Source organism: Rhinatrema bivittatum, chromosome 1 (genome assembly GCF_901001135.1).
Source record: "Rhinatrema bivittatum chromosome 1, aRhiBiv1.1, whole genome shotgun sequence".
Lineage (NCBI taxonomy): Eukaryota > Metazoa > Chordata > Amphibia > Gymnophiona > Rhinatrematidae > Rhinatrema > Rhinatrema bivittatum.
The window spans coordinates 502058047-502081718 of record NC_042615.1 but is presented as its reverse complement, the minus strand read 5'-3'; the positions used below and the strand labels follow the sequence as shown (position 1 = coordinate 502081718).

The 23672-nt window shown below is 48.3% G+C and overlaps 1 protein-coding gene across 1 annotated transcript in view; it reads left to right on the top strand.

Moving 5' to 3' along the window:
* The window catches only part of EMD (emerin), an 85744-nt gene extending 62827 nt beyond the window's left edge, over window positions 1-22917 (top strand). Inside the window, exons 5-7 of the mRNA XM_029609969.1 lie at window positions 3977-4050; window positions 20173-20204; window positions 20408-22917. Coding sequence (XP_029465829.1) covers window positions 3977-4050; window positions 20173-20204; window positions 20408-20696 — 395 coding nt within the window. The 3' untranslated portion in view covers window positions 20697-22917. The remainder of the gene's footprint in view (window positions 1-3976; window positions 4051-20172; window positions 20205-20407) is intronic.
* Window positions 22918-23672: the final 755 nt, after the last annotated feature.

Below are 23672 nucleotides of genomic sequence, written 5' to 3'. Positions count from 1 at the left end.
TCAGCTTGGAGGTTCCCGCTTGGACGGTGGTCACCACAGATGCCAATCTCTCCGGCTGGGGAGCAGTGTGCCAAAGAAAGTCGGTGCAGGGCCAATGGTCTGTGGAGGAATCCCAGTGGTTGATCAATCGTCTGGAGACCAGGGCTGTGTGGTTAGTGCTACAAGCCTTTCTCCCGCTTCTACAGAGGAAGTCCGTCAGGGTTCTATCAGACAATGCGACAGCAGTGGCCTATATCAATCGCCAAGGGGGAACCAAGAGTCGACTGGTGGCGATCGAGGCCCAATAATTGATAAGCTGGGCGGAGCAGCATCTAGCCAGCATCGCAGCCTCTCACATCGCAGGGGTAGACAACGTCCAAGCCGATTTTCTCAGTCGTCACCGTCTGGATCCTGGGGAGTTGGGTGCTCTCCGAGGAGGCATTCCATCTCATTTGTAGCAAGTGGTCCAGACCGAGTGTCGATTTGATGGCGACCTTCCGGAATGCCAAGGCCCCTCGTTTCTTCAGTTGGCGCCAGGAGCCAATGGCGGAAGGGGTGGATGCTTTGGTTCTCGCTTGGCCAAGGCACGTCCTTCTGTATGTCTTCCCGCTGTGGCCTTTCATCGGCAAAGTGCTGAGGCGCATTGAAGCTTACCTAGCCGAAGTGATCCTAGTAGCTTCGGAATGGCTGAGGAGTCCATGGTTTGCAGATCTTGTAAAACTGTCAGTGGAAAGGCCTCTGAGGATTCGGGATCTTCCAAATCTTCTGCGTCAGGGTCCCGTTTGTTTGGAAGAGGCAGATCGCTTTTATCTTACAACATGGCTTTTGAGAGGCAAAGACTGAAGAGCAAGGGTTATTCGGGCGCGGTCTTCACTACCCTTTTGCGTTCCAGGAAGACTTCTACTTCTTTAGCTTATGTCAGAGTGCGGAGGGTCTTTGAGTCTTGGTGTGTAGACCACAAGGTGGATCCTACTCAGGCTCTGGGGCCCGATATATTATATTATGTTTCCTGCAGTCTGGCCTAGTTAAAGGTCTCTCGTGTAGCTCTTTGCAGTAGCGGCCCTCGGTTGTTTCCGTGGTAAAATATGAGGTGTACCCTTGGCTCCGCATCCGGACATGGCGCGATTTCTCTGAGGGGCAAAACACCTGCGTTCTCCAGTCAGGAATCCTTGTCCATCTGGGAGTTTAAATTTGATCCTCCAAGTTCTATGTGCGGCACCTTTTGAACCTTTAAAACGGGCGACGCTAAAGGATCTTACCTTAAAGGTGGTTTTTCTCGTGGCTATCTCCTCAGCTCACTGAGTGTCTGAGCTCCAGGCTTTGTCCTGCAGGGAGCCCTTCCTAAGAATTACGGATACGGGGGTCTCTTTACGGACAGTTCCTTCCTTTCTTCCAAAAATGGCATCGGCCTTTCACTTGAATCAGTCGATAGAACTCCCATCTTTTCCAGACTTGAACCTCTCTGCTCCCCAAGATAGGGATCTGAGGAAACTAAACGTATGCCGTGTTCTGCTACATTATTTGGAGGTTACCAATAGCTTCCGTATGTCGGATCATTTTTTTGTCCTTTCGAGTGGTCCCAAAAGAGGATTCAAGGCGTCTAGGGCTACGATCGCCTGCTGGTTGAAGGAGGCTTTTAGTTCAGCCTACTTGCTTCACACGGTCGGCCGCTTCTATTTGGTCTTAAAGCGCATTCTACACATTCGCAGGCAGCCTCGTGGGCAAAGTGTTAGCAAATTTCGCCGCAGGAGATTTGGAGAGCTGATACTTGGAATTCTTTGCACACCTTTGCTAGCCATTACCTATTAGATGTTCAGGCCCCAGGTTCTAGGGTGTTTGGTGACTGTGTGATCCGAGTGGGACTCTCAGGGTCCCACCCTGTGTAGTGGAGCTCTGGTACATCCCAGAAATCTGGACTGATCCGGGTACATACAGGGAAAGGAAAATTGGTTCTTACCTGCTAATTTTCGCTCCTGTAGTACCATGGATCAGTCCAGAGTCCCACCCTTTTTCAGCATGAAGATAACTGAGAGTCCGCTTGTTCAGCACTTCTTTATATTCTCTGCAGACAAGTTCTCCAAAGTTTTCAAGGGTCCTTCTCCTACTTAGGTTTAGTGAGCGGGTTATTTTATCAGCGGTCATAGCCGGTATGAAGTTCACAATGTTGTGGTTAATTATAGTAATTAGTTTTGAGATGTTCTACTTTGGTACAATGAAATACTGACGGACTGTAAGTGGCACCTCAGCATATAGGGCAGAATCAGTCAAAACGTCTCTGTCTCCATCTGCTGGTGGGGAGACAAAACCCTGGAGTCTGGACTGATCCATGGTAACTACAGGAACGAAAATTAGTAGGTAAGAACCAATTTTCCTTTCTGCGCACAAAAAACTTAAAATTCTGCAAACTTTATATTGGTCAAAATAACACAATTTACATGAAAGTCTTTAAATAATTACATTTTTAATTATACAGAAAAAAGTTATTACTTAGAGATGCAGAATTTTAAATAATTTTGAGCAGAATTTCCCTAGAAATTCACTGTAAGAGTATTCCTTCCACTCGCTCTCCCTACTCCCCTGGCCACTTTGCCCTCGCAGGCCCCAACTCCTCCACTTGCCAGTATCTCTCTCTCCCCTGCACCTCTAGGCTCAACCCTTCCACTCTATCGCCAGTCCCAGAATTTGACCTCGTTCTCAGTACTGCCCCTCACACAGGCTCCCTCTGTCCCTCCCTCTCTCACAGACATGCTCCCTCTCTCTAGTACACATACACACACCCTCATACAGGCTCCCTCACTCTCATCTCTACACACACACACACACATCCCCTCATACAGGGCCCTCTCTCTTGCATACACACCCCGCACAAGCTCCCTTTCTCACACATACATCCTTACACAGGCTACCTATGTCCTCTCTCTCACGCACCCCTTCAAAACGGGCTCTTGTCTCACACATACACAATCCTTCACACAGGCTAGCACCCTCACATACACACTATCACTTTTTCATACACACGAGCTCCCAATCTCTCACACACATACACACTCTTTCGCAGTCTCCTCATATAGGCTTCCTCTCTCTGGCACCCACACTCAAGCATCCCCCCTCCCCCTCTCTCTTACCTCCCTGCGCTCTCACCTTCTCCTCTCTCACACCCTTCTCCCTCTCCTCTCACACACACACACACACACACACACATTCTCTCTCACCGAGGCCTTTATCTTCGCTGCAAGCGGAGTACACTCCGTTCGCGGCACACAGGGGCCTTCCATCTTCACCGCGAAAGGCACACCCGGGCCTTCATCTTCACTGTGAGCGGAGTGCGTCCCACAGCAAACGCGGGCCTTCGTCTTTGTGCGCTCCGTTCGCGGCATGCCGGGGTCTCCTGCTATTTTCTGCGCAGAATTTGGCAATTCTGAGCAGGGGAGGAATTCTGTGCAAATTCTGTGCTCCGCAGTAGCACAAAATTCCCCCAGGACTACTTATTGCATCGGCCCCTGTATGTGCTAGTGCTTAGAAAGTGGGCTAGTGATTACAGGAAATGACAACAGAAAGTAAAATTTTATCTCTCTGCTTGCACACCTCCATGGCTAGATCATGCATGTTCTGTTACCATTATTCCTAATGCTTCACTTGAGCATTCTCATGCAACTGGTGGGCCCTGCCTAAAGGAAAAAAGTTTCATGTATGCTGCCTCCTACTTAAAAAAAAGTCTGATTTTGGAGGCTGAGTGCTGGGGAGGAAGGGGAGTGTGAATTATTAATAATTGCTTTAAGTGAATGAGCTGTACCATGTTGTACTGCTGCCAGCTAGTGGTGGAGCACCACCCTTGCACCCCATCAATCGTATACACATGCACACTATTCTTCGGGTATCTTATATATCCCACACTGTAGCCGAGAAGAGGAAATTTTGACAGATCAGCCTACTTAATCCTACTACCTACCCCCCCCCCCCCCCCTTTTTTTTTTTCTCCTTACGGGCTATGCCACAGACTCTGAGCACATGTATGAAGAGAGCTACTCCACCACCAAGACTTACGGAGCCCAGCCGCCGACACGATACCGGGTAGGGGAAGTCGCTTCCATGCTATGGTTTCTACCGTAGGACTCAGAGGATGCTCCTCAGGCCGATCGGGAGGCTGGACTGGAGGAAACATGCTCGACTAATAAGAGCAATAACACAAATAACATTTGTTTTCAGTTTGTCTGTCCGTCTGTAACAGGAGACGTCAAAAGACGTCTGCGATACTGTAAACCGCTAAAGTAGTATACAAATGAACTGAATAAGCAAATAGGTGGGGGCTAGTGGACAGTGGGCAGATGAATAAACCCATAACTTATGGGTGGGCCCCAGACTGCCACAGGGCTGGAAGCAGGAGGGAGTAACCGTCCTCTGCCGAAGTCCCACTCCACCGCTGACGCTACCAACCCATCCTGCCACAGCCCCAGTTCGGGCTTTCCCCTCCCAATGTTCCCTCCACCCCGGTCTACAGGAGGGGCAGCATTTACTACAATCCACTAACAAAACAACGCGTCTGCGTTCTCTCTGCCGTGCGGGGGCCAGTCTTGCAACATGAGCTGTGGGAAGCTGCATGGCCCATGCTGTGAGACTGATCCCACACAGTACAGGAAGCTGGGTGGAAATTTGGGGACACCTGAGCTAGAGTTTGCTTTTGCTATGGCGGAGCAGGTAGGTTGGGGCAGTGGCAGTGCAAGACTCAGCCGCAGATAGTACCTCTCCTACCTCCAGCTCTGCAGTGCAGTGGGGCGGAGGCAATACAAGGAGTGTGAGAGCACTGGGAGGAATGGGAGAGGGGTTGGGGAGAGTGTAGGGGATGTGACAGAGAACTGGAAGTAAAGGTAGTAGAGGGTGTGGAAACTGGGAGGGGGAGACAGGGCTATGAGAGAGCCAGGACTGGCTCTAGTGTTAATTGGAGCACTGGGTGAAAATTGGCATTCCCTGTACGTACCCGGATTAGTCCAGACAGCTGGGTTTTGCCTCCCCTCCAACAGATGAAGACAGAGAAGTTTTTGACTGACACTGCTCTTAAGTTGAGGTGCCACCTGCAGTCCATCAGTATTTCTCTGTCTCCAGCAGATGGTGGAGGTGCAAACTCCTGCATTCTGAAGTTAAACAAAAAAAAAAAAAAAAAAGAAACAGAAGAAGAGAGCATTTCTTTGAAGATGAATCTACTGCCTCCCAGGGGGTTGCTAGGTCCTGGTGGGACCATCCCCCCTGGTATTAGAGGCGTTTGAGCAGAGGGTTGGAGACCTGTTAGCTCGACACCCCCCCCTCCCCCACACACACACAACACACACCTCTCCCCCTTTCTGGCAGTCGCTCCCAGGGTGATACTGGGAAGCCTGGCTCACTAACCCTGCCCGGGGACATTTAGAGCCTGTAGCCAAAACTTTGCTTAAAGTTTGGTTTTTTTTTAAAGAAAGAAAAAGATAATCAAACGAGGACAGGACCTATCCGCGAGTGCAGGTAGGCTCAGGACCTCCCTGCTCTGGCAGTTGCTTCTTCGGATGGCTCCCGTGCATTTTTTTCTCTCTTTCTCTACTCCCCACTCCCTGCAATGCTGCTCGCAACAGTCTCTTGCTCAGAGTTCCTTCCTGGTGGGGAGGGGACCCTCCGAGTCCACTTCAAGGGGGAAATCGGTTTGCCGGGAGCCTGGGAGGCTCTCTTCAGCTCAAGGAGCCGTCAGGTGACCCGTTCCCATTTAGCGCAGGAACGGCAGTCATTTTGGTCCACGTTCGCGTGGCTGGGGGGAGGGGGATTTCCCTCCCTCATGGTCACCGCAAGCGGGGGCTTCCTGGGGTAGCCGAATCGCAGCAGCGGGGAGCCTTTCTTCCGAGGAGGGAGCCTTGGGAAGGCTCAGACTCCTCGTCCTCTGGTTCCTCTGACTTTGTGTCTTTTCTACACAAAGTCTTCAAGATCAGACGCTCAGTTAAGCGTCACGGACATAAGGGCTCCTCTAAATTGGGCAAGTGGTTCAAAGGCCAGGACGGGGTTGCGGCCCCAGTCCCCACGGGTCCTTGGAATCAGAGAGGGCGGGGGTCTCCAAATGTTCTTGCCCGGTGAGGTCCATGCTTCCCGCTGCGCCTTCTGCTCCTATTCCTGCACAGGGTTCGGATCCTCCGGAGGGGCCTTCCAATGGGCTGGACCCAAATCCCAACCAGTCTCAGTCTGATGCTCCGCTACTTGTCAGCGATGATCCCTGTGTGGTTCGTTTGTTCTGAGGAGAGGAACTGGCCCCCCCCCCTGATTCCCGCAGTTCTTGAGGAGCTGGGCATTGAGCCCCCCCAGGAGAGTGTAGCGTTGGGAGCTGTGGATCGAGTGATGTTGGGCCCCCGGGGTCCAACTACAGCTTTTCCCTTTCATGCTTCGGTCTCTGCCCTCCTTTTACGGGAGTGGGATACCCCAGATGCAGGCTTGAAAGTGAGCAGAGTCATGGAAAAGCTATTCCCGCTTCCAGAGGATGCCCTGGACATTCTTAGGATCCCAAAAATGGATGCTGCGGTGTCCGCGGTCACCAAAAAGATGACTATCCTGGTTACTGGCTCTACGGTGCTGAAGGATCTTCAGGACAGGAAGCTGGAAGCTCACTTAAAGAAAATATTTGAGGTCTCCGCCCTGGGAGCTTGGACTGCAATGTGCAGCAGTTTCATGTTGCAAGCTGGTCTTTATTGGGCACAGCAACTACAAATGTATAAGTCCCTCTCGGAGGCAGAGGCCCTTCAGGCTGAGCGGCTCGAGGCCGTGATCGTCTATAGTGCAGATGCGTTGTATGATCTGCTGCGGACCTCAGGTAGAACCATGATGTCCGCTGTTTCCACTTGCAGGCTCCTCTTGTTGAGAAACTGGGCAGCGGACATCTCCTCCAAGGCACAGCTGGGTTCCTTGCCCTTTAAGAATAAACTGCTGTTTGGTAAGGAGTTGGAGGAGATGATCAAGTCCTTGAGTGAGAACAAGGTTCACAAATTGCCTGAAGACAAGCCGAAATCGAGGAATCCGTTTCCCTCTCGGGCACGTTTCCAGGGAAACCGTAGATTTCAGGTTTCTAGATCCTCTGGTTCTTCGGCCCAGCAGGGATGGTTACGCCCAGGGATGGGTGGACCAAAGTCTTCTCAATGAAGTGAGGTCAGTCCACTCCTCGTGCTGCTCTTCGGGGGCCGGCCAGCTCTCATTGTCGAGGAGTGGACCAAAATCATTTCTGACCAGTGGGTTCTAGATGTAATTGGTCGAGGTTACGCTTTAGAATTTGCTCGGCCTCTCAAGGATCGTTTCTTCAGCTCCCCATGCTCTTATCAGCAAAAGAAGGTGGCTGTGCGAGCTACCGTCCATTGCCTCCAAGACTTGGGGGCCATTGTGCTGGTGCCTCCTGCAGAGCAAGGAAGAGACAGGTATTCCATCTGCTTCGTAGTACCCAAGAAGGATGGCACTTTCAGACCCATCCTCGACTTGAAGAAGGTGAACAGGAAGCTTCGGGTGCCGCGTATTTACATGGAAACCTTGCGGTTGATGATTGTGGCAGTCCACAAGGGAGAGTACCTTGCATCCCTGGACCTGACAGAGGCTTACCTGCACATAGGGATTCACTCCCACAACCAAAAGATTCCTCCGCTTTATGATCCTAGGGGAGCATTTTCAGTTTTGCGCTCTCCCTTTCAGTCTAGCGATGGCACCCACGACCATTACCAAGGTAATGGTGGTGGTGGCAGCGGCCCTTTGGAAGGAAGAGGTCCTGGTGCACCCTTACTTGGACGACTGGATGATTCAAGCAAAGTCAGAATCTCTGTCGCAAAGCAGTGGATCGGGTCCTATCCTTTTTGCGGTCCCTGGGTTGGATAGTCAATTTGGCCAAGAGTCATCTGATTCCCACCCAAACTCTCAAATTCTTGGGAGCCCTATTCGACACAGGCATAGGCAAGGTGTTCCTAACCAAGGAGCGGTTCCACACGTTGCAAGCTCAAGTTCGCTCGTTGTTGGCCATGTGCATGCCCAGAGTCTGGGATTACCTGCAAGTTCTGGGTTCCATGGCTTCCACCTTGGAGTTGGTCCCCTGAGCTTTTGCAAGTATGAGACCTCTACAATCAGCCTTACTATCCCGCTGGGATCTGCTTTTCGAGCAGTTTCAGCTACCTCTTCCACTCATGGACTCTGCTTGGTCCAGTCTCTTCTGGTGGCTCGCCCTGGTGGACCTGGAGGTCCCCTCTTGGACAGTAGTAACCACGGATGCCAGCCTCTCCGGTTGGGGAGCGGTTTGTCAGGACCATTCCGTTCAGGGCCTTTGTACACCGAAGGAGTCCTCGTGGTCCATCAAATGGTTGGAAACAAGAGCCATGCGTATGGCTCTCCACGCTCTCCTCCCGCTGGTGGAGGGAAGGCCAGTGAGGATCCTGTCAGACAATGCCACAACAGTGGCTTATATCAATCTCCAGGGGGCCATCAAGAGCCGAGCGGTAGCCCTGGAAGCCCGGGAGTTGTTCAGCTAGGCGGAACTGCATCTAGAGTGGATAGCAGCCTCTCATATTGCGGGCTCGGACAACATTCAGGCGGACTTCCTGAATAGTCACCAGTTGGATCCCGGAGAGTGGGAGCTTTCAGACCGCACCTTTCATCTCATATGCAGCAGATGGAACCAGCCATGCATTGGCTTGATGGCGACCTTTCGCATTGCTAAGGCCCCGCAATTTTTCAATCGGCGTCGGGAGCCAGGAGCAGAAGGAGTGGATGCTCTGGTCCTTCCTTGGCTATCAGATCTTCTGGTATACATGTTTCCACCATGGCTGCTGATCTGCAAAGTGTTGTGCCGAGTAGAGACACACCTAGGAGACGTGATTCTCGTGGCTCCATAATGGCTGAGGCGTCCGTGGTTTGCGGACCTGGTCAACCTAGCGGTGGATGGTCCATACAGTTTCCAATCCTGTCGGAACTCTTCCGGCAAGGGCCCGTTTGTTTGGAAGGGGTGGATCACTTCTGTCTCACGGCCTGGCTTTTGAGAGGGAGCACCTAAGGAATAAGGGTTATTCAGAGGCAGTGATTACTACTCTCTTGCAGTCCCGGAAAAACCTCCACTTCCCTAGCGTATGTCAGAGTTTGGGGTTTTTGAGTCTTAGTGTGGGGACCATGGGATGGACACGACCTGTGCCTCCGTGGGTGATGTCTTGACCTTTTTGCAGCATGGTCTTTTGAAAGGGTTATCTTTGAATTCCCTGTGAGTTCAGGTGGCGGCTCTAGGTTGTCTTTGAGGGAGTGTGCAAGGCGTTCATTTGGTGTCTCATCCGGTCGTGGTCCGCTTCCTTCTCGGGGTAAAGCATTTACGTCCTCCCATTCGGAATCCTTGTCCCTCCTGGAGCCTCAATCTGGTTTTGAGGGCCATGTGTGCATCACCGTTCGAACCTTGAAGCATGCAACAATAAATTATCTCACTTTGAAGGTGGTCTTTCTGGTGGCTGTTTCCTCAGCTCAGCAGGTGTCGGAGCTTCAAGCTTTGTCTTGTCGCAAACCCTTCTTGCGGATTATGGATTTGGGAGTGTCTTTGCGAACGGTTCCCTCTTTTCTGCCTAAGGTGGTGACATCCTTCCATTTGAATCAGTCTGTGGAGCTCCCTTCCTTCCCGGTTTCAGATCCTCCAACCCCTTAGTCCAGGGATTTTCGAAAGTTGGATGTGAGGCGGGTGCTGTTACATTTCTTAGAGATTGCCAACATTTTCCGCCTGTCTGATCATCTGTTCATGCTGTGGAGCGGCCTAAGGCAAGGGCAAAAGGCGTCGAGGGCCTCTATTGCTCGGTGGTTGAAGGAGCAGAAAGCTTAGGGAATAGTTGTAAAATGAGATTGCAGTTGCATGGAGAAGTCCATAATTAGCCACTGCTTCTTGACCACATTAGTAGCATGGGATCTATTTCATGTTTGGGTACTTGCCAGGTACTTGTGACTTGGATTGGCAATTGTTGGAAACAGGATACTGGGTTTGATGGATCCTTAGCCTGACCCAGTATTATTTATTTATTTATGAGCTTTTATATACTGGCATTCGTAGGACACATCATGTCAGTTTACAAGTAACTGAGAAGGAGGAAATTACAATGAACGATGATAGAGGGCTAGCTATAAGAGGAGTGGGGGGGGGGGGGGCAAGGTCGAGAACTTGGGAAAGGGAGGGAGGGAGGAAAGAGTGAAGAAGTGAAGGAGATGGATAACCAAAAAATTACTAAGTCAAAATCGAAGAACAGAACAGAAGGAGAAGTCCATTACCTGCTATTAATTCAGTTGACTTAGAAAAAAGCCACTGCTATTACTAGCAGTGGTAAAATGGAATAGACTTAGTTTTTGGGTACTTGCCAGGTTCTTATGGCCTGGATTGGCCACTGTTGGAAACAGAATGGCATGTTCTTACGTTCTAAATTTCTGATCTATTAGTAAAAATTTGTAATCTATCATTAAAATCATCCATTGTACCTGAAGACTGGAAGGTGGCAAATGTAACCCCAATATTTTAAAAGGGCTCCAGGGGCGATCCGGGTATCTATAGACCAGTGAGTCTGACTTCACTGCCGGGAAAAATAGTGGAAACTATTCTCAAGATCAAAATCGTAGAGCATATAGAAAGACATGGTTTAATGGAACACAGTCAACATGGATTTACCCAAGGGAAGTCTTGCCTAACAAATCTCTTCATTTTTTTGAAGGGGTTAATAAACATGTGGATAAAGGTGAAACAGAGAGTATGATTAAATGGTCAATTTTCTCAGTGGAAAAGGGTAAACAGTGGAGTGCCTCAGGGATCTGTACTTGGACCAGTTCTTTTAAATATATATATAAATGATCTGGAAAGGAATACGACGAATGAGGTTATCAAATTTGCTGATGATACAACATTATTCAGAGTAGTTAAATAACAAGCGGATTGTGATACATCATAGGAGGACCTTGCAAGACTGGAAGATTGGGCATTCAAATGGCGGATGAAATTTAATGTGGCCGAGTGCAAGGTGTTACATATAGGGAAAAATAACCCTTGCTGTAGTTACACGATGTTAGGTTCCATATTAGGAGCTACCACCCAGGAAAAAGATCTAGGCATCATAGTGGATAATACTTTAAAATCGTCGGCTCAGTGTGCTGCAGCAGTCAAAAAAGCAAAGAGAATGTTAGGAATTATTAGGAAGGGAATGGTTAGTAAAACGGAAAATGTCATAATGCCTCTGTTTCACTCCATGGTGAGACCACACCTTGAATACTGTGTTCAATTCTGGTTGCCGCATCTCAAAAAAGATATAGTTGCGATGAGGAAGGTACAGAGAAGGGCAACCAAAATGATAAAGGGGATGGAACAGCTCCCCTATGAGGAAAGGCTGAAGAGGTTAGGGCTATTCAGCTTGGAGAAGAGACGGCTGAGGGGGATATGATAGAGGTCTTTAAGATCCTGGGAGGTCTTGATCAAGTAGATGTGAATCGGTTACTTACACTTTCGGATAATAGGAGGACTAGGGGGCATTCTGTGAAGTTAGCAAGTAGCACATTTAAGACTAATCATAGAAAATTCTTTTTCACTCAACGCACAATTAAGCTCTGGAATTTGTTGCCAGAGGATGTGGTTAGTGCAGTTAGTGTAGCTGGGTTTAAAAAAGGTTTGGATAAGTTCTTGGAGGAGAAGCCCATTAACTGCTATTAATTAAGTTTACTAAGGGAATAGCCACTGCTATTAATTGCATCAGTAGCATGAGATCTTCTTGGTGTTTGGGTAATTGCTAGGTTCTTGTGGCCTGGTTTGGAAACAGGATGCTGGGCTTGATGGACCCTTGGTCTGACCCAGCATGGGTGGCACCTCAGGCTATAGGGCAGAGTCAGTCAAAACGTCTCTGTCTCCTTCTGCTAGAGGGGAGGCAAAACCCAGGAGTCTGGACATCCATGGTACTACAGGAACGAAAATTCCCTGTACGTACCCGGATCAGTCCAGACTCCTGGGTTTTGCCTCCCCATCAGCAGATGGAGACAGAGAAGTTCTGACTGACCCTGTCCTATACCCTGAGGTGCCTCCTACAGTCCATCAGTATTTCTCTATCTCCAGCAGATGGTGGAGGTGCTCAATCCTACAGTCTGTAGTTAGTAAAAAGAAGAAGAGACGAAGTGTACAGATTAGCACAGTTAGGTTTTGCTTTGGTTTTAGCCCCTTTTTTTCTTTAAAAAAAAATTAGGAAAATTTGCTTCAGGTCCCACGGGGGCCATTCCCCCTGGTATTTGAGGTATTGGGTGCTAGGGGTTTAGGACCCTGTTTCCCTGATTATCGACTCTGCTCTCTCCGATGCCGACTTTTAGTCACAGGTTTGTTTCCCCCACGCTGCCGTTTTCCCGCTGCGAGTTTCTTTTTTCTTTCAGCCGTCTGGTCCCTGGAGTTTGGTACTCATGTTGCGTGGGGTGGCCTGCCATGCGTGCGTCTCAAGGGACGGACTTTGCTCGGCCTGCCTCCCTGGGAGGGGACGGCTCTTCAGGAGGGACCGGGAGCAGCATTTTAAAGTCGTGTAAAGAGCCTGGGGAGCCCGGGAGACCGCGGCTTATTTCACAAGATCCGTTCCCACTGAGCATGGGAACAGAAGCCATTTTGTAGGGCATTTCGCACGGCGGCACAAACCATGGAGGGTGAGGGGAATTCCCTCCTCCCTTATCCCCACAGAAGACAGCCTCCGGAGGAGGCAGACCATCGGGTGGACTGCCGCAGACGATGAGAGCTCCGAGGGGGCTTCAGACTCCTCCTCTTCCTCTTTTTCTTCTGAGTTTATTATGCTGCTGTATAAGGCATTTAAGGCTCGAAGATCAGCAAAACGGCATTTGGGAGTGCTGCAGTTCACCAGTTAGACAGATCAGGCTTCCGGGCTCCTAAGATGCCCAAACCTCTGGAAGAAGAAGGGGGCCAGAAGGCTAAGCGCCCCCTTTGGACCGCTTCGTCCCGCCCGGTGGAGGACTCCTCCTCTGAGGGTTCTGACCCGGAGGAGCAGGATTTCAGGAGCAAGCCCCCTCCAGGGGTGGATCCTGACGGTGACCAGGTCCCTTTTTCTGGTCGAGGACCCCATGGGATGGACGGGGATGACCCTAAGGTAGTCCGGCTCTTCAGAAAAGATGAGTTTGGTCCACTTATTCCCACAGTCCTGGAGGAGTTAGGTATTGATATCCCTCCAGAGGACTCATGGATGGGGGTCCATCAATCCAGTCATGGTAGGTCTTCGAGGTCCGACCATGTCCTTTCCCTTTCATCTTTCAGTCACCGACTTGTTATTTCAGGAGTGGGACACTCCGGATCTGGGTCTGAAGGTCAGCAAAGCGATGGATAAGCTGTACCCCCTGCCTGAAGAAGCTTTGGACCTTCTCCGTGTTCCTAAGGTGGACGCAGCGGTGTCAGCAGTTACTAAGAAGACCACAATTCCGATGACGGGAGTGACAGCCCTCAAGGATCTCCAGGATCATAAGTTCGAAGTTCAGCTCAAAAAGATTTTCAAGGTGTCCACCCTGGGAGTACGAGCAGCCATGTGCAGCAGTTTTTCCTTGTGGGCTGTTCTTCACTGGGTTCAGCAATTACAGAGTAATGCATCCTGTCAGAGGAGGAGGCTGTTCAAGCTGGGCAGCTAGAAGCTGAGGTGGCTTACATGTGGATGCTCTTTATGATCTCTTGTGAACCTCCTCCCGGTCTATGGTTTCAGCTGTGTCTGCTCGCCGGATTCTCTGGTTGCGGAACTGGTCTGCTGATGTCCCCTCCAAGGCCCAGTTGGGTTCTCTGCTGTTCAAGGGCAAGCTTCTCTTTGGGAAGGACTTAGAAGATATGATTCATTCCTTGGGGGAGAACAACATCCATCGCCTGCCGGAGGATAGGCCCAAGTCGAAAAGTTTTCCTTCTTCCTGGTCACATTCCTGGTCACATTTCAGGTTTCAGTCTTCTCGATCGTCGGGCTCCTCATCTAGACAGGACTGCAGCAGACAACAGCCCTGGTCCCAGTCCTTTCAAGGGCGTCGCTTTGGTAGATCTGGGACCTCCCAAGCTGCAGGAGGAGTTAAGTCCATCGCGGAAAGATTAAATGATTTCTTTTCCTCAGTGTTTACTGAAGAGGATGTTGGGGAGGTATCCGTAATGGAGAAGGTTTTCATGGGTAATGATTCAGATGGACTGAATCAAATCATGGTGAACCTAGAAGATGTGGTAGGCCAGATTGACAAACTGAAGAGTAGTAAATCACCTGGACCGGATGGTATACACCCCAGAGTTCTGAAGGAACTAAAAAATGAAATTTCAGACCTATTAGTAAAAATTTGTAACCTATCATTAAAATCATCCATTGTACCTGAAGACTGGAGGATAGCAAATATAACCCCAATATTTAAAAAGGGCTCCAGGGGCAATCCGGGAAACTACAGACCGGTTAGCCTGACTTCAGTGCCAGGAAAAATAGTGGAAAGTGTTCTAAACATCAAAATCATAGAACATATAGAAAGACATGGTTTAATGGAACAAAGTCAGCATGGCTTTACCCAAGGCAAGTCTTGCCTCACAAATCAGCTTCACTTTTTTGAAGGAGTTAATAAACATGTGGATAAAGGTGAATCGGTAGATGTAGTATACTTGGATTTTCAGTTTGACAAAGTTCCTCATGAGAGGCTTCTAGGAAAAGTAAAAAGTCATGGGATAGGTGGCGATGTCCTTTCATGGATTGCAAACTGGCTGAAAGACAGGAAACAGAGAGTAGGATTAAATGGACAATTTTCTCAGTGGAAGGGAGTGGAAGGTGGAGTGCCTCAGGGATCTGTATTGGGACCCTTACTTTTCAATATATTTATAAATGATCTGGCAAGAAATACGACGAGTGAGATAATCAAATTTGCAGATGACACAAAATTGTTCAGAGTAGTTAAATCACAAGCAGATTGTGATAAATTGCAGGAAGACCTTGTGAGACTGGAAAATTGGGCATCCAAATGGCAGATGAAATTTAATGTGGATAAGTGCAAGGTGATGCATATAGGGAAAAATAACCCATGCTATAATTACACAATGTTGGGTTCCATATTAGGTGCTACAACCCAAGAAAGAGATCTAGGCGTCATAGTGGATAACACATTGAAATCGTCGGTTCAGTGTGCTGCGGCAGTCAAAAAAGCAAACAGAATGTTGGGAATTATTAAAAAGGGAATGGTGAATAAAACGGAAAATGTCATAATGCCTCTGTATCGCTCCATGGTGAGACCGCACCTTGAATACTGTGTATAATTCTGTTCGCCACATCTCAAAAAAGATATAATTGCGATGGAGAAGGTACAGAGAAGGGCTACCAAAATGATAAGGGGAATGGAACAGCTCCCCTATGAGGAAAGACTAAAGAGGTTAGGACTTTTCAGCTTGGAGAAGAGATGGCTGAGGGGGGATATGATAGAGATGTTTAAAATTATGAGAGGTCTAGAACGGGTAGATGTGAATCGGTTATTTACTCTTTTGGATAATAGAAAGACTAGGGGGCACTCCATGAAGTTAGCATGGGGCATATTTAAAACTAATCGGAGAAAGTTCTTTTTTACTCAACGCACAATTAAACTCTGGAATTTGTTGCCAGAGGATGTAGTTAGTGCAGTTAGTATAGCTGTGTTTAAAAAAGGATTGGATAAGTTCTTGGAGGAGAAGTCCATTACCTGCTATTAAGTTCACTTAGAGAACAGCCACTGCCATTAGCAATGGTAACATGGAATAGACTTAGCTTTTGGATACTTGCCAGGTTCTTATGGCCTGGATTGGCCACTGTTGGAAACAGGATGCTGGGCTTGATGGACCCTTGGTCTGACCCAGTATGGCATTTTCTTATGTTCTTATGAGGCAAGGCCGGTCCATTCCTCTGTTCCGGTTGTGGGAGGCAGACTGTCTCTGTTTAACGAGGAACAGACAAAGCTGATGTCGGACCAGTGGGTCATCAGCGTGATAAGACAGGTTAAGCTTTAGATTTTGCTCGGTTCCTTCAAGACCGTTTTCTCATTTCCACATTCTCGTACAAGGAGAAGCGTCGGGCGGTGCAGGACACCTTACAGCGCCTACTCGATCTCAGAGCCATTGTACCAGTTCCTCCAATGGATCGGCGAAGGGGCCGCTATTCCATCTATTTCGTGGTGCCTAAGAAAGAAGACACGTTCTGGCCCATTCTCGATTTAAAAAGGGTCAACAGGTGTCTTCGTGTCCCCCGCTTTCGCATGGAGACCCTGCAGTCGGTCATTGCTTCAGTATGCAAGGGGGAGTTTCTAGCGTTGCTGGATCTCACAGAAACACGTCGGAATCTGGGCCGATCACCAGAAATTCCTCAGGTTCCCTATCCTAGGTCAACAATTTCAGTTCTGTGCTCTTCCTTTCAGGCTAGCCACGGGCTAGCCTCACCGAGGAGCGCATTGTCAAGCTGCAAGGACAGATTCAGGAGTTGCTAGCTCTGAGTCTCCCAAGAGTTGCGAACTATTTGAGGGTCCTTGGCTCGATGGCCTCTACCTTGGAGCTGGTTCCATGGGCCTTTGCTCATATGAGACTTTTTCAGTCAGCATTACTTTCCCGTTGGAGCCCAGTCTCCAAGCAGTTTTATCTTCCCCTACCTCTTACAGACTCTGCACGTTCCAGTCTCGATTGGTGGCTCCTCTCGGACAATTTGCATCGAGGAGTCAGCTTGGAGGTTCCCGCTTGGATTGTGGTCACCACAGATGCCAGTCTCTCCGACTGGGGAGCGGTGTGCCAGGGAAAGTCGGTGCAGGGCCAATGGTCTGTGCAGGAATGCCGATGGTCAATCAGTCGCCTGGAGACCCGGGCAGTGCAGTTAGCGCTACAAGCTTTTTTCCTGCTCTTGCAGGAGAAGTCCGTCAGTGTTCTATCGGACAATGCAACAGCATTGGCCTAAATCAATCGCCAAGGGGGAAACAAGAGTCGGCCGGTGGCAATCGAGGCCCAACAGTTGATACGCTGGGCGGAGCAGCACCTAGCCAGTATCGCCGCCTCTCACATCGCAGGAGTGGACAATGTCCAAGCAGATTTTCTCAGTCATCACCATCTTGATCCCGAGGAGTGGGAATTCTCTAAGGAAGCATTCCATCTCATTTGCAGCGAGTGGTCCAGACCGAGTGTCTATTTGATGGCGACTTTCCGGAATGCCAAGGCCCATCGTTTCTTCAGTTGGTACCCGGGAGCCAATGGCGGAAGGGATGGATGCTTTGGTTCTCGCTTGGCCAAGGCACGTCCTTTTGTATGTGCTCCCACCGTGGCCTCTCATCGGCAAAGTGCTGAGGCACATTGAAGCTCACCCATCCGAAATGATCTTAGTAGCTCCGGAATGGCCAAGGCGTCCATGGTTTGCAGATCTTGTAAACCTGTCAGTGGAAGGGCCCCTGATGATTTGGGATTTTCTCAATCTTCTGCATCAAGGTCCCATTTGTTTGGAAGCAGCAGATCACGTTTGTCTTGTGGCATGGCTTTTGAGAGGCAAAGACTGAAGAGCAAGGGTTATTCGGATGCGGTCGTCGCTACCCTTTTGTGTTCCAGGAAGACCTACACTTCTTTAGCTTATGTCAAATTTGGAAGGTCTTTGAGTCTTGGTGTGTAGACCACAAGGTGGATCCTACTCGGGCTCTAGTGCCCAATATATCATCTTTCCTGCAGTCCGGCCTAGTTAAAGGTCTCTCGTGTAGCTCTTTGTGGGTTCAAGTAGTGGCCCTCGGTTGTTTCCATGGTAAAATATGAGGCGTGCCCTTAACTGCGCATCCGGATGTAGCGCGGTTTCTCCGAGGGGCAAAACACCTGTGTCCTCCAATCAGGAATCCTTGTCCATCTTGGAGTTTAAATTTTGTTCTCCAAGCTCTGTGTGCGGCACTTTTTGAACCTTTAAAACGGGCGACGCTCAAGGACTTTACCTTAAAGGTGGTTTTTCTCATGGCTATTTCCTCAGCTCGCCTGGTGTCTGAGCTCCAGGCTTCATCCTGCAGGGAACCTTTCCTCAGAATTACGGATATGGGGTCTCTTTGCGGACGGTTCCTTCCTTTCTTCCAAGGGTGGTATCGGCCTTTCACTTGAATCAGTCTATAGAACTCCCGTCTATGCCAGACTTGGACCGCGCTGATCAGCACGCTAGGAATCTGAGGAAATTAGATGTGCGCCGTGTTCTGCTACGTTATTTGGAGGTTACCAATGGTTTCCGTATGTCGGATCACCTTTTTGTGCTCTGGAGTGGTCCGAAAAGAGGTTACAAGGCGTCTAGGGCTATGATCGCCCACTGGTTGAAGGAGACTATTAGTTCAGCCTACTTGCTTCATGGTCGGCTGCTCTGGTCAGTCTTAGAGTGCATTCTACGCGTTCGCAGGAAGCCTCGTGGGCAGAGTGTCAGCAAAATACGCCGCAGGAGATTTGTAGGGTGACTACTTGGAAGTCTTTACACACCTTTGTTAGGCATTACCGACTAGATGTTCAGGCTCCTGGATCTGGGGGGTTTGATGAAGGTGTGATCCGAGCGGGACTCTCCGGGTCCCACCCCGTGTAGTGGAGCTCTGGTACATCCCAGGAGTCTGAATTGATCCAGGTACGTACAGGGAAAGGAAAATTGGTTCTTACCTGCTAATTTTCGTTCCTGTGGTACCACGGATCAGTTCAGAGTCCCTTCAGCATGGAAATAACAGAGAGTCCGCTCGTTCAATAATTTTTTATATTTCTGCAGACAAATTCTCCAAATTTTTTCGAGGTTTTTTTAAGGGTCCTGCTCCTGCTTGGGGTTAGTGATCTGGTTTTTATCACTGGTCATAGCCGGTATGCAGTTCACAATGTTGTGCTTAATTGGTTTTAAGATATTCTGCTTTGATACAACGTAATACTGATGGACTGTAGGTGGCATCTCAGGGTATAGGACAGGGTCAGTTAGAACTTCTCTGACTCCATCTGCTGGTGGGGAGGCAAAACCCAGGAGTCTGGACTGATCCGTGGTACTACAGGAATGAAAATTAGCAGGTAAGAACAAATTTTCCTTTAAAAGGTCCAACTACAGGTTTCCACTGTAAAAGATCATTTAATCCTATACTCTGTTTCCTGTCTTTTAAGCAGTTTGCAGCCCACAAAAGGACATCGCCTCCTATCCCACGAATTTTAGTTTTCTAAAACGCAGCACCTTTTCAATAGAGTGCAACCCAGCATCAAAAAACAATGCCATGCGATTGCATGCCAAGTACACCAGATTGGAACATGCAGCTGAAAACTTCTTTTTGACTCTTTACAGAGACTGCAGCTAGTGTTCCAGTGTCAGATAAGAGTCCAGGGGATGACAGATTAACATATTTCACCCACTTGTGGGCCCAAATCATGTCAGATACGTGGGTCATTTGCATAGTAAAGCAGAGGTACAGACTAAGATTCAAAAAAAGTCCTGAGAAATAGACCTCCAATAGGAGTACAAGGGTTTGATAGCAAAAATATCTGCTTTACTCAGCAAGAAGGCCATAGTCCATGCCATCCAGGGAAAAGGAAACAGAGTTCTTCGCCAGATACTTCTAATCCCAAAGAAGTCTGATAATCTGCATCCCATTCTAGATCTTGGAGCACTGAACAAATTCTTGTATAGGTAAACATTCAAAATGATCACCATTCCCATGACTTTATCCTTCCTGGAGAAGAGGAAGAGGCTGTAAGGCAGCCACATGGAATTCAGCATGCAGTATTGCATCCCACTACTGCCTGGAGACTGACTCTTGTCAAGACAGTAGGTTCAGTCAGTCAGGTCTCAAAAACCACCCAAATGGCGAGTTGCCTTGCAGAAAGTAGATAGATGTGGACAACCCTTAGCTTGGGAGTCTTGCTTGTCCATGGAGAAACTGTAATTGATGTTCTCTGTGGGACAGCAGGGTTCACAGTCCCACATTCCCTCCTACCTCCTTGTAGATTTCAGTCACCTCATTACTCTGCCTGCTGAAACCATTGGCTTTGACATACACTGAGAGGGCTTTGCTCAGGGCTGCCTGGCTGCTGCTCGTGTGTGAGACTATTCTCAGCAATGAGCTGACACTCCTTATGTGGTGGCCACATGACGACTTCCCCGCCACACACACACACACGTGGTATTGTTAATCCTGTTGTCCTAAAACACACACTTAAATTGCCAAGCAAGCCTAGATTTATCTATTTATTTATTTATTTTTTTGCAGGCTACTAAAGAAGCCTTTGACTCTGGAAACACGTAAGTATCTTGGCATGAAAACCCTACTGTAAGAAAGTATTGGAGTCTCTTATAGAACCTCTTAAGCCATATAAATGTTTTGTGCTAGGTCAGTGTGTGTGAGAGACGCTTGCACCGCTGCTGCCCATGCTGTTCCTAAAGCAGAGGGGGGAGGGAGTGTTGTACAGATTGTGAATCTCTGATCCTCGCTGTTCCTTTTGTAGCACGAGAGATTATTTCTCGCAGAACGCCTACCAGAATGTCTCTCAGTACCGGACGGGATCATCATCATCGGCAAGCCCCTCCCTCCTGGTGGAGCCACGCAAGGCGATCAGGGAGAAGAAAGAGGAGCCACAGAAGGGACACCTCTTCCCGCTCTGGCTCCAGCTCCTCCTGCTGCTCCTCTTTGTCAGCTTCCTTGCCCTGGTCTATTTCTTTATGCAGTCTAAGGATGAGAATCCTTTCCAAACAATAGATAAGAATGATGATGTGCAATCGTTTTTCCCAAATTAGGCAATGTCAACAAAATTGCCTAATTCGGAATGGTTCAGGAGAACCGAAAAATGTTTGATTTTTTCCGAAATTTCGGAAAAAATTTGATTTTTGAGTTAGTGTGCACTAGCGGGAGTTAGTGCACACTAGCCCGAAAATCAGGGCCCCCAGAAAAAAAACCCAAACCCCGGGAAAAACAAAATTCCCATGGGGGGGTGGGCCCGAAACAAAGACCGACACTAAATTTTTACCCCAAGCACATCTCTAATAGATAACTGATTGCTATTCTCAAGTAGTGGAAACAGCAGGAGCTTCCTGGAGCTCACCCTGCGGAAGCAGCCTAACTCCCCCCGTATCCACTGCTGACTCCTAGCAGCTCCTTCGGATTTCACTGTGCAGGAAACACTGTGGCTCTTCTAAGAACATAAGAACATAAGAACATAAGAAATTGCCATGCTGGGTCAGACCAAGGGTCCATCAAGCCCAGCATCCTGTTTCCAACAGAGGCCAAACCAGGCCACAAGAACCTGTATTTATTACAGGGCCTGATTCATCAAGGCGTTTTCCCATAGACACAGTATATGGGTGAAATGCCTTAGTGAATCAAGCCCACAGACTCCTGGCAGGTTCCATAGAGAGAGTGCATTTCCCCTGTATCTAATGTGATATTCAGCAGGAGCTCCCAGGAATGTGCACTGCAGAATGAAACTGAAGGTCTGTCTGATTTTTTTTAATCAAGATACTGAAGTCCCAAATAAAGGAGGGTTTGCCATTTCAGAGAAAAGAAGGGAGCATTTAAAAATATATGTATATTTTTAAGTGATTTTGTTTTACAGTGTTTTGTTATGCTTTTATTGTTTTTGCATTTACATTTGAAATTAATTTGTATACTCTGGGATGAAGATCTTTAGTTGGGGGTGGCTTTTCTTCTTTGAAGCATTGCGCGCTCTTGCTTTCGGGCTTCCTGCGCCAGAGACAGCCTGCAATCACCTTGTGGGGGCCGTCGAAGGTTGTAATTGTTGAAGCACCAGCACACCCACACCAAGGCAGAGAAGGAAAAAAATTTCAAATGGGGGAACAGAGAGAGGCTTAAAATCTGGGTTCAATTCCCAGCTTTGGTCCTTCCGCTCCTTGGTTTGGCTGGAGCTGCTGTGGAGGTAATACTCACACACCATGGTGGGGGGTTGGGGAAGTCCTGGTCATTGCATAACAGCAATACCTAGTGGCTAAATTGAGAACCTATGATTGCAGGGCTCTGGAAGGAGCCCCAGTCCATGGCCCATGAAGGGGGACTTTCACTGTAATGACTGGAATAAAGCCGTAGTTCCCAAACTTGTCCTGGAGGACACCTATCCAGTCAGGTTTTCAGGATATCCACAATGAATATGTATGAGATAGATCTGCATGCAGTGGAAGCAGTGCGTGCAAATTTAGCTCGTGCATATTCATTGTGGATATCCTGAAAACCTGACTCACTGGGAGGCTCCAGGATAGGTTCAGGAACTACAGGACTAAAATAAAGGTGGGAGGGGATATAAAATAGGGCAGGACTTCCCAAACCTGTCCTGGGGACCCCCACAGCCAGTCGGGTTTTCAGGATATCCACAATGAATATGCATGAAATAAATTTGCATACCAGGACAGGTTTGGGAAGCTCTGAAATAGAGTAAACAAGTCCCCGGGTAGTTGCAAATGAAGGCTCATGGTACCAGGATCCCTGCCCTGATTCTGAGTCAGCTGGAAGTACAAAGGAGCAGGAGGAACCTGCCAGGTCAAAAAAAGAAAAAGGTATTTCAAGTCCTTGAGTACTACAGCCAGCCCAGGTTTCCTTGACATCCATCATGAATACTCATTGGATAGTTTTGCTTATACTTTGTCCAAGAACTATGTGTTTTTTGCATTGTTTGGTTACCTGGACAACCAGACCTGGTTTGTGGCACCTGGGAACTGGAGGTGCTTCTCCATGTTCTTAAGTTGCATGGTGAATATGCAGTGGTGGGATTGGAACTCAGATCTCAGAACACTACATTGCTTGGAAAGGTCTTTGAATTGCTTGGATCGCCCGCCTGAAAAAAAGGGAGGGGTGGGGGTCTGGTAAGAATACAATCTGGGACAGCTTTTTAGCGGTGCTGGTGGAGGTGGCAGCTAAGGGGAGATGGGGATCCAGGGCATAGTAATGAAAAAGTATGTATAAGATTTATCAGCCAATTAAAAACAAACAAACCTGTTTATATGCTCTTAAGTGCCAGCGTCCTGCTCTTTTCTCTTGTAATTTATTCGGGCCTCGTGAGGAAGAGGAGGAGATGGAAGGAAGGAATTGTGTGCCAGTTTCACCGCACATGACACCCTGTGCCGGATGATTCTGAATAATGAGAGAAGAAGGGTGCTTGCTTAATAATCTCAGCACCACAGGATTCAGATTCTCTTTAGCACAGGTGGGAAGCAGCATATCATGAATCTCATTAAGTGTGCTACAGCTTCCCATGTTCCCTGCCTTTGGGGATGTGTATCTTTGCATACATGGTGGGGTAGGGGGCAATTCTGTAATAGAGCATTTCAATGCCCACTTGAAAGTAATGGGGGTGTTTTGTCCACAGATGGCACCTCAGAGGAGCCAAGCTCCTATTCCTGCCCCCAAAAATAGAACAGTCCTTTCATTTCTATTTTACTGATTTACTTGTTTGCTGGAAGTAGAGGCATCCAAACAAGCTAGAGAAGTGCCCCTCTCCTTGCAAGGGCAAAGAGCTCCCCTTCAGTGTTTCTGTGAAGCCTGCATATTTTATTTAATTATTCTTCAATTTTAAGATGCAACATTGTATTTTATGTTATTTCTATGCTTTTATATTGTTGTAAACCGATGTGATGTGCGAATGAACGTCGGTATAAAAAAAGCAAATAAATAAACAAATAAATAATAAAATAGATAGAGGAATCCTCTTTATAAATGTGTGGAGAAAGGGAGAAGGAAAAGTTTGCTTATAAGAATATAAGAAATTG